This window comes from Pseudonaja textilis, chromosome 2 (genome assembly GCF_049901715.1).
Source record: "Pseudonaja textilis isolate UNSWEBS1 chromosome 2, rPseTex1.2, whole genome shotgun sequence".
Classification (NCBI taxonomy): domain Eukaryota; kingdom Metazoa; phylum Chordata; class Lepidosauria; order Squamata; family Elapidae; genus Pseudonaja; species Pseudonaja textilis.
In genome coordinates this window covers 8,398,096-8,409,233 of record NC_141991.1, presented here as the reverse complement: position 1 = coordinate 8,409,233, position 11,138 = coordinate 8,398,096, and the positions used below count along the sequence as shown (strand labels likewise).

Sequence of the window (11,138 nt, the reverse complement as noted above, 5' to 3'; positions counted from 1 at the left end):
TTCTATTCTATTCTATTCTATTCTATTCTATTCTATTCTATTCTATTCTATCCCATCCCATCCCATCTCATCCCATTCCATTCTATTCTATTCTACTCTACTCTACTCTACTCTACGATGAGGTTATCTAGTTGGGTAACGAAACGTCTGCGGGGAAACAAGCCAGCTCAGGGTGCCCCAAGGACCCCACACGTGAGGATCTTGCCTGGATGCAGAACGCGGGCAATGCAGGCAACTCCGGGGTTCAGCCTCCTCCCCCCCCATCCCACCCGGGGAACCCGTCACTGTAGGTCCCTCGTCCACCCCCCACCCCCCGCCGCCCCGGTCTCCTTGACTGCTTGAGGCCGTGGGGAGCCCTGTCCCTCCCCCCCTCCCCCCAAGGACCGCGGAGGGGGGGAAAAAACAACCGTCCTTCCCCCTCCTTAGCCGCGCCTTCGCCCGAGGAAAGGGGCAGGCGGCGCCCAGCAAAGCGCCCGCTTTCGCTTTCGCCGCGGCGGAGGAGGAAGAGGCGGCGATGGCGCTTCAGGATGTCTGTGGATTGTCACGCGGCGGCTGGGATTCGCCTCTGCCCGGCGCCGGAGCCCGCCCTGGGCTCTCGCACTACGCTTTCGGGGTGCGGGAGCCCCAGATGGCGGTGCTCCAGGGGATGCAGGTGAGGGAAGGAGGGTTTGGAGGGCCGAGCGGAAGAGGGAAGGGCGCCCCCAAGGAGTGGCCGTCGAAAGGCGCGGGGATGCACAGTGCACCATGAGCATATGCAGAGTGCTCATCCACCCCGCTCCCACCCCGAACCTCAACCCAACACCCCCTCCTCCTCCCTCCCCCCCAAAGGCCCGGATTATTTGACCCGATGCCCGGAACGGGACGTCAATCTTCTCGGGGCGGACAGTTTTTCTCCAGAGAAAAGTTGTCCCAAAAACTTTTCAGCAGCCGGATGACGGCGCGGGCGAAGGATTTGGGGGAAAGGCGGGGCGGGGGGGGTTGTTTAGGCCCGATTCTGAGCCCCGGGGAGGGTTTGGATGGGTCGCCTCTGGCTCCTGTCCTCCCCACCCTCTCTCTCTCTCTCACACACACACACCCCTGGAAGGCATTAGAAAGGGCCGGCCCTTGGCTCAGATTTGGGCCAAGGTTTATGTGGTTTGGAGGGAGAGGAGGGAGGGAGGCGCCCCCAGGGAGTGGCTTTTGAGAACCTCCGGCAAAGGGCACCTGAGTGTATGCAGAGTGCTTTCCCCCCCCCCCATCGCCCTCCCCGTTCTGTTCTGGTGCTCAGAACTGGACATCCACCTCCTTGGGGCAGGAAAGTTCCTCCCACCCCCAAAAACCAAAAACTTTTAGATGACTGTGGGGAAAAGGAAGTGTGTGTGTGTGTGTGTGTGTGTGTGTGTGTGTGAGGGTGAGACTGCAGGGAGGCCTCCCGCCTTTCCCCCACTTGGCTCAAGTGTGTGTGTGAGAGAGAGAGAGAGAGAGAGAGAGAGAGAGATTGGGGAAGAAGGAGGGAGGGAAGTGCCCCCAGGGAGTGGCTTTTGAGAGACATGAGGCGAAGTGCACCTGAGTGTATGCAGAGTGCTTCCCCCCCCCCCCATCGCCCTCCCCGTTCTGTTCTGGTGCTCAGGATGACTGTGGGGGAAAAGGAAGTGTGTGTGTGTGAGGGGTGTGGGGGTTGAGACTGCAGGGAGGCCTCCCGCCTTTTTCCCCCCTTGGCTCAAGTGTGTGTGTGTGTGTGTGTGTGTGAGAGAGAGAGAGAGAGAGATTGCGGAAGGAGGGAGGCGGGTGCCCTCAGGGAGTGGCTTTTGAGAGACATGAGGCGAAGTGCATCTGAGCTCATGCAGAGTGCTTCCCCCCCTCTCCCTTCTCCTTCAGATCTGGTACGCAGAATGGGACATCCACCTCCTTGAGGGCACTAAAATCTCTCCCACCCACCCCAAAAGAGCCGTTTAGTGCCTGGATGGCAATGGGGAAAAGGAAGTGTGTGTGTGGGGGGGACTTGGGCCCTATTCTGAGGCCCGAGGAGGCCTCCCGCCTTCTTCCCATGCAAAGGTCGGCCCTTCCTTGGCTCAGGTTTGGGCCAAAGTTTTGTGTGTATGTGTGTGTGTGTGTTTGTGTGTGTGAGAGAGAGAGAGAGAGAGAGAGAGAGATTGTGTTGAAGAAGGAGGGAGGGAAGTGCCCCCAGAGAGCGGCTTTTGAGACAGGCGGCAAAGTGCATCTAGTGGCCGGATGGCAGTGGGGAAAAAGGAAATGGGGGAGGGCGATTTTGAGCCTTGGGGGGAGTCCTTTGCCTGGCCGCCTCCTGCCTTTTTTCCCCCCACTGGAAGGCAAAAAAGTCAGCCCTTCCATGGCTCAGGTTTAGGCCAAGTTGGTGTGTGTGTGTGTGTGTGATTGTACGGCCGGGCAGAAAAAGGAGGGAGGGAGGCAGGTGCCCCCAGGAGTGGCTTTTGAGACACGAGGTAAAGTGCCTCTGAGCCTATGCAGAGAGCTCCCCCCTCACTTTTCCCGTTCTGATCTTGTACCCAGAATGGGACATCCACGTCCTCAGGGCCCTAAATGCCCCTTCCTCCCCCCCAAAAAAAATACCTTTTAGCACCTGGATGGTGATGTGGGAAAGGGAAGTTTGGGTGGGAAGGCTTGGGCCTGTTCCTGAGCCCCAGGGAGTCCTTTGCGTTGGCCGCCTCCTGCCTTTTTCTCATGGAAAGCAAAGGTTGGCCCTTCCATGTGTGTGTGTGTGTGTGTGTGTGTGTGTGTGAGAGAGAGAGAGAGAGAGAGAGAGAGAGAGAGAGAGAGAGAGAGAGAGAGAGAGAGATCGTGAAGAAGAAGGAGGAAGGAAAGAAGAAGGTGCCCCCTGGGAGTAGTTTTTGAGACATGAGGTAAAGTGCCTCTGAGTGTATGCAGAGTGCTCCCCCCTCGCCCTTCCCGTTCTGATCTGGTACCCCGAATGAGACCTCAGGGCACTAAATTCCCCTCCCCTCAAAATGGCTTTTTAGCGCCCAGATGACACTGGGGAAAAGAAGAGCGCGGGTGGGGGGCGCTTGGGCCTGATTCTGAGCCCCAGAAAGGCGTCCCGCCTTTTTCCCACTGGGAGGCAAAGGAAGGGGGGCAAAACTTGGACCGAGGTGTTGTGGGTCTGTGCGATTGTTGTGGCCAGAAGAAGCCGCTCTTCCTGCTGACAGAAAGGAACAGCGGAGGGTTCTCCTGCATCCCAGTCACCATCCTCATCGGGGGGGACCTTTCCTCTCCTCTCCCGCCCCTTCCCATCTCCCCTTCCCCTCCACAGCCCACCGAGGTCCTGAAGAGCCTCTCGGAGAGTAGCGGCTCCCAGTTCGAGCCGGTCCATGGCACCACCACCCTGGCCTTCACTTTCCAGCACGGAGTCATCGTGGCCACCGATTCCCGGGCAACCGCCGGCAACTATATCGGTGAGCAATACTGTGGTTTAGGAAGAAGAGGGCAGGATGGCGGCGGGGTGAGGGGTCGTGGGGGTAGGATCAAGTCCATCTGTCGTTGGCTGTTGTCTTTTCTTCCGGGTATATTAAGAAGTAGAATAACAAGAGTTGGAAGGGACCTTGGAGGTCATCTAGTCCAGTGACTGCCAACCAGTGGGCCAGGGACCACTGGTGGTCCGCGATAAAATTTTGGTATGCCGCAGAGAAATGTCACCCCCAAAGCAATTAATCCAGGCCGTACGGGAACACAAGGCTGTGCTGCCCACATGGCCCGCAGGAACACAAGGCTTGCATTGCAAAAAACACAAGGTAGTGATGGGAGGAGGGAAAGAGGGGAACTCGTCCCACGTACCTGGCCTGGCCACCGGGCTTGTTAGGAATGTAAGTCCCCTAACCGTTATTTGGGTTGGAAATATATAAACTAGGATAGACATTTTAATACTGTATCTTTAAGAGAATGCTCAAACTGTAATTGGGTGTGGTTCCGCAAATGGCCATAAGATGGAGCCAGAAACCTGGAGTGTGTCTCAGTGAGTATCTGTTTCCTTCTGTTGGAGAGAGTTGTCGTTCCTCCCAATTACTGTTACTGAATGTTGAAGTAAGTCTGTTACTGCAGGGGTCCCCAACCACTGGGCCGCGGACCGGTCCCGGTCCATGGAACATTTCCTACCGGGCCACCGGTTTGCTGGGCTCCACCATCTTGTTTGACGAGAAAATGCTTCCAAGTGAGCTTTTCTGGTTGGAAACCGGCATTTGGGTCCTGAAGGAATCCTCGTGCCTTAGTTTCATCGAAGGGGTGGGGCTTCAAATGAAGCTAAGGTGCGAGGATTCTTTCAGCACCCAAGGCAAGGCGAGCCGAGGAACCGTCCCGAAGCCGTCCCGAAGCGAAGCCCATCAACAAAGGTACAAAGGAGGAGTTGAAGGTAGCAGGGAGAAGCGGGGGACGGTTGGCTGGCTGGTCGCTCGGCTTGCCTTGCCTTGTCATGCTTGCTGATGCCGATACCGGGATGCAGATCATTTTGTGATGCCGGTACCGGGCCGTGGCACAAAAAAGGTTGGGGACCACTGTGTTACTGAACTGTTTTTGATACTGGACTTTGTTATTGGATTATCCCTGAACTGAACACTGACTGCTTTACCTGTGAATGACTTGGACTGCTTATCTTGAACTTTGCTTAAACGTTTATGGGAAGTAAAAACCTACATTTCCTGTACAGTGTATCTGTGTGCTGTGTGTTTGTTATTCTTCACTACTCTCACTACATCTCCCTGTATGCGCTCATTCTCCTAACGGGGAATTACCTCAACAGGGCTGCTTCTTTCCGCTTCTTTCTTCTTCTGCTTTTAGCTGCATGCAAGGAAAGCAGCAAAAGTCTTTCTTTCTCTCCCCCCAACTCCGCCGGAAATGAGTCTTTGGGACCCTGCAAGGCATCCTGCTCCAACAGGCTGCGCCAGCATGACAAGTCTCACAAAGACTCATTTCTGGCGGAGTTGGGGGAAGGAAAGAAAGACTTCTGCTGCTTTCCTTCCATAAAGCCAAAAGTCTCTCTCTCTCTCTCTCTCTCCCTGCCTCCCTCTCTCTCTCCCTCTTTCTTCCCCCTGAGAACAGAGCTGGAGACAGCATCTTGGGATCCCAAATAAAGAATGATTGATCAGTAGGACAACAGGGTGGTGAATTTTCCTGCAGACTTTTGGGGTTTTTTTCCCAGGGTCTCTGGTCTGCGGGATTTAAAATTATGAGTTTGGTGGTCCCGCGGGCCATGTAGGCAGTGCAGCCTTGTGTTCCCATGCAGCCTGGATTAATAGCTTTGCGGGTGACATTTCTCTGCAGACCACCAAAATTTTCTCGCAGACCACCAGTGGTCCCTGGTGCACTGGTTGGCGACCATTGATGTAAAGGTTTCAGGCTTTGTGCCACTGTAGCCCACTCCATCAAATGCAGCTTAACTATTCCAGCTGCAGTTTGCAAAAAGCAGATAGATGCCTTTTAAAATAAACTCTGTTCATCTGAATGCGGCTGGCAGCTTCCTTCTGATTTTGGGTGGGTGTACACACTCTCTTGTTAAGCTGCCCAACAGGAGTGCTGAGTGGGCCTAATCTGTTCTTCTTGTCTTCCTTTCCACCTCTTACGCAGATTCTTTGCTGTGCAATAAGGTGATCGAAATCAACCCTTACCTGTTGGGCACCATGTCTGGAGGTGCGGCTGATTGCCAATATTGGGAGCGTCTCCTGGCCAAATATTGCAGGTATGGATCGGATGCTGGCGCTTGATTGGCTGCACCTGGAGAGCCAACTGTTGGAGAAATGAAACAGGGTCTCCTGTTTGAGGAGGGGGTTGGACTAGATGACCCACAAGATCCCTTCCATCTCTGTTAATTCTATTCTAAGAGTAGAGTAGAATAGAATAGAATGAGTTGGAAGGGACCTTGCAGGTCTTCTAGTCCAGCACCCGGCTCAAACAGGAGAACCTATACCTGTGATGGCGAACCTATGGCATGCGTGCCACAGGTGGCATGCACAGCCATTTGTGCGGGCAGGTGAGCCCCAGCCAAACTTACCTGCACTGCGCATGCATGCGCCTGCCTCTCAGCTGATTTTGGGCCTGTTTGAGGCCATTTTCGCCCTCCCGGAGGCTCGAGGGAAGCCTCTGCAGCCTCAGGAGGCCGAAAAATGGGCCTTCTGGAAATACCAGAAGTGCTGAAATGGGCCCATTTTTCGGCCTCCAAAGTCTGCAGAGACTTCCCTCAAGACCCCGGGAAGGCGAAAACGGCCTCCCCTAGGCTCCCCTGGTATTTCCAGAATGCCTGTTTTTCAGCCTGCCGAGGCTGCAGGGGCTGAAAATGGGCACTTCCGGTATTTCCAGAAGGCCCATTTTTCAGCCTCCCAGGGCTTCAGGGACTTTTCTCGAGACCCCCAAAGGGTGAAAACGGCCTCAAACGGGCCGAAAATCAGCTGGGAGGTGCACACACATGTGCAGTGCAAGTAAGGGGGCGGGGTGTTGCACATGCATGCGCAGGGGGACGCATTGCATTGTGGGTGAAGGTGCGCGTGGATTATCACAACAAAAAGCTTCGCCATCATTGACTTATACGATTTCAGACAAGTGACTGTCTAGTCCATATATATATAAATATTATTCAGCTTTGTTCGGGTATTTTCCCACATCGTTGCATATATATATTATATTCTTATATGTATCCATGTATTCATAACTATGTTTTTACTTATACCTGTTATCTTGTAAGCAATTGACAAATAAAAATAAAGAAAGAAATAAACAAGGGTTTGGGGATGAAGATCACAACTTGCCCTAGATAAGGGTGCCAGGGGCAACCTTGGCTCGGTGTAAAGCCAGTGGGCTCCTGGGACCCTTTCTCTTATACAGTGGAATCTTCAGGTCGCGAATGCTCCTGTTCGCAACCAAATCGGATGGCGAGCAAAAAAATACACCCGATTTTTGAATCCGGTGACGATTCAAAAATTGGGTGGCGAACAAAATCGGTGTGCAAAAATTCCCTTTCCTTGTTGATTTCTCCTTCACCACCAATTTTCTTTGAGTGTGCACATGCACAGTTTGTTGTGCTTCCGGACATGACCAAATCGGGCCACGACCGGAGTCCGGGAATGGATTACGGTTGCGACCCGAGGCTCCGCTGTACAGGGAATCTGATGGGATCCATTGAGGTTAGATAGAAACTAAAGACCTGGGGAGAAATGGAAATATTTGGGTGAGGGGAGGTGTGGAGTAGGAAGACAGGCCCTCTTTCTCTGACCCTGCCTTCCTTCTGCCCTCCCACTGCAGACTGTACTTCCTTCGCAACAAAGAACGGATCAGCATCTCGGCTGCCTCCAAGCTCTTGGCTAACATGCTGGCTGAGTACCGGGGTATGGGGCTCTCAGTGGGCAGCATGATATGCGGATGGGATAAGAAGGTAATGACTGACAGGGAGGGAGGGAGGGAGAACAGATGAGCCAGAGGACTTGGGAAGGGGAGGGGAGGGGAGGGGAGAAGAGAGGAGAGGAAGGGAAGGAAAGGGAAAAAGAAGGAAGACTTTTCGAAGCACAGCTATTCTAGCAGAAAATCAAAAGAAGGGTGGGTTTTTAAGCATCAGTTTGGAAGAGTGAGTTGGAATTAATCTTAGACTGTCAACCTCACCCCCTTTCCTAAAAGGCCTGTAGGAGGCACGCATAAGAGCACCAACGTGCCGACCGTCCCTGTCCTATTGTTTCTTTTTATTTTTCTTATATGTACCCATTTCATGTATTCATAACTATGTATATACTTATACCTATTATCTTGTAAGCGATTGACAAATCAAATAAATCAAATAAAATCAAATAATTAATCCAGAGGTGGGTTTCAAAAATTTTAGCAACAGATTCCCTGCCTGGTTGCTTGGTGGGTGTGGCCATAGTGGGTGTGGCCTAGTCAGCCTCCTGCACCATAACAGGGAGGCATTTTTGCCCTCCCTGGGCGCCGGTGGCTTTTCTCGAGCCTCCGGGAGGGCGAAAACGGCTTCCCCGGGCACCGTAAGCTCTGTGGAAGTGGGCAGTAGGCCCATTTCTGGCCTTTTGGAACTTCTGAGCGGCCCGTTTTTCGCCCTTTCCGAGCCTCCGTGCATGCCCTACACTTACCTGCATCCAAAACGGGCCCCGTGGGAGGGGCAGGGCAAGGTGGACAGGGCCAGCCAGGACTGGGATTTAGGGGTTATCCGAACTGCACAGAACCCCCAGCAGCCCACCCCCCTCAATTTATCAGATACGGCAGAGTTGCCAAAAGTAGTGGCTCAGCCACAGCTTAAGTCAGGGATGTCAAACTCACACCGGGATATAGTTGCTACGTGGCGTATCAGGACTTTTTTCCCAGTTCACTAAACCTGGGGTAAGCGTGGCCAGTGTGTGACACTTCCGGCCCATGGCGTGCAAGTTTGACACCCCTGGCCTAAGTGATCGTCCCTTATGGGCCCTAGAGTGAAAGGCTGAGCCTTTTCTGGGGTTATTTTGGTTGGGGGGTTATGGTATTTTTTAGAAGGCATAAGATGGCTTGCTAAATACCACCTTTGCACTGTGGGTTGCTCTTAAGTTTGTGTCCTGCCCATGTTTGGAGTCAAGTGGTGGTATCCAGCAGGTTCTGACCAGTTTGGGAGAACCGGTAGCGGAAATTTTGAGTAGTTCGGAGAACCGGCAAATACCGCCTCTGATTTTACAGTATCCTTCCCCTGCTATGCCCACCAAGTCACAGAACCAGTAGTAAAAAAAGATTGAATCCCACCACTGTGAATTGGAGTGTAACCCTTGATCACACCCTGGAGCAAGGAATGAAGGTGCTGCTCCCTGGCCAGGGCTGGGCCGTACCATCTCTCTGGGAGGGGAAACAAAGGCAGGGCTGAAAAAAGTCACGATTCCTTCCCTTTTTCAGGGCCCTGGTCTGTATTACATCAATGACAAAGGAGCCCGGCTGAAAGGGCCCCTTTTTTCCACGGGAAGCGGAAACACCTTCGCCTACGGAATCCTGGATAGTGGCCACCGGCCCGACCTCAGCGTGGAGGAGGCCTACGACCTTGGCCGAAGGGCCATCTGCTATGCCACCCATCGTGACAACTACTCGGGCGGCATAGTAAACAGTACGTTTCCCAAGCATCCACCGGGTTCCTTAGGCACCCTGTGATCCTGAGCATTGGACAGTGCCAATTTAGAGGCTAATTTTGCACGGTCCCTTAACTGACTTTCCACCAATTTCTGTGTCCTGCAGTGTATCACATGAAGGAAGATGGCTGGATCCGCGTTGGGCGGACAGATGTCAGTGACTTGCTGTACCAGTATTCGGAGGAGAAGAAGTGAGATGGGCAGATGACCTCAAGCATGGAGATCTTCTGACACTCAGGGCTGGCAGAGAGGAAAGGGGATGGGGGAACCATCCCTATGTCTTTTCACGGGGCAACAATAAACTGTATTTGAGCTCATTTTTCTTTCGGCTCTGATTTGTAATTTAAATTTGGGGTTGTTTTTTTTCTGTATTCTGCACAGTAGTGGATTTGCGAGCTGTGTAGATGCTGATAGATAAACTCCACAAAAGATCCATAACCAAGTACATTTATTGGTTCATCAGGTATCCTCATAACTCACATTTGTGAAGAAGTTCTTCTTTAATGACCAATCCTTTGTATATCTGCCTTGTAGGTAAAAGATGGTTATCTCCTAACCCATCTTGTAGCGATAGAAAGAAGCTGCCATGAGTTCAGGCAAAAGTGAGCGAAACTCCTCCAACCCATCAAGGGTCAAATTAGTGACCAATCGGGATTACAGATGTGGCCACGTGACATGAACTACATTTCCCAGGATACCTTTCACTACATTTACCATGATGCATTCCCTTAAGGGGACAGCTCACAATTCCTAAGTAACTACCAATTCCCATAGACTGGCTGGGACAGCACAGGGGGTGTCTTAAGGAAAATATGTCACTGATGACAGAAAAGAAGACATTGGTATTATTCAAGATTCCTGTTTTGAATCTTCAGAGAGAATTTTGGAGGAATTTTCTGAGGAAATTCTGGCAAGGGCCACATATTTTTTTTAATTTATAAGCTAGATCTTGTGTCAGTTTCCCCGCTTTATCTGGAAATATATTCAACTCAGATTTTTATTCTCACCAACTCCATACCTCCTAATTTCCATCTTCACTAAACGGAGTTTCCTCCACAGTTTCTAACGGGTGTGGGAAGCCCCCACTCCCTAGAAGAATGAAATGTTTTGGGGAATATTAAAAAGGCAAGATAGAATATTTTCCCTAAATCAGAAATGGAAAAAAATGTTAACGGAGGCAGAAACAGCCCCAGTCTCCCTGCCCCAAGCAGAAACTGAGGAAGTCAGCTTCCAGAAATGTAGATTTGGTAATCCATTTGAAAAGACTGGACCAGACAGAAACTCCGGATCAGCAACACAATTAGATAATTCAAAGGTTGACAAAATGAGCTCAGACAAACGCCTACTATTTGCATTTCCCCTTTTGCCTGTAGAGCCAGCTAGGACCCTATGTGACCTCATAAAAATCCAGAAGGAAGTCCCCCTCCCCCTAAGAATGAAATATTTTCGGGAAATATTAAAAGAGGCAGAATATTATATTTCCCCAAAGAAGAAATAGAAAAAAACATGTTCTTAAAGGCAGAAAACAACCTGTTTCCTGCATACAAGTCCAGCAGATGCCTGAAATCTTTAGAGATGGATGTTTTGTAATTCATTCAGGAAGACTGAGACAATCTATTCAAAAATAAAACACCTTCCGCTCCAGCTGAGGGAATTAAAAATTTACATCCCTCCACCCAAATTCTAAGAACAGGACCAGAGGTGGGCTTCGGCTGGTTCGCACCGGTTCGGTCAAACAGGATGTTAATTTTATGCCCAGTTCAGTGAACTGATAAATCCCACTACTGGTTGGCCCTGCCCCAGCCCGTCCCACACCACACCGTTCTGGCTCCCAGGTTAGTGCAGCAGGCTGACTAGGCCCAAAACGGGGCACAGGTGGACGCACCATGCCCCTCCCATGGCCCATTTTGGCTCCCAAGGTGGTGCAGGAGATCAACTAGGCCCAAAACAAGACATGGGAGGGGCATGCCATGGCTCCCCCACAGCTTGTTTTGGCTCCCAGGGTGGTGCAAGAAGTTGTGAAGGCCCAAAATGGGGCGTGTGGGGCACTTGGGGTGT

General features: G+C 51.8%; 1 protein-coding gene across 1 annotated transcript; it reads left to right on the top strand.

Moving 5' to 3' along the window:
* Positions 1–119: 119 nt before the first annotated feature.
* PSMB8 (proteasome 20S subunit beta 8) lies at positions 120–9,397 on the top strand. Its single transcript, XM_026722381.2, has 6 exons — positions 120–652; positions 3,266–3,407; positions 5,569–5,680; positions 7,237–7,366; positions 8,854–9,058; positions 9,187–9,397. Exons 1-6 carry the CDS (start codon positions 515–517, stop codon positions 9,273–9,275), a joined length of 816 nt encoding a protein of 271 aa, XP_026578166.2. The 5' UTR covers positions 120–514; the 3' UTR covers positions 9,276–9,397.
* The last annotated feature ends 1,741 nt before the right edge of the window (positions 9,398–11,138 follow it).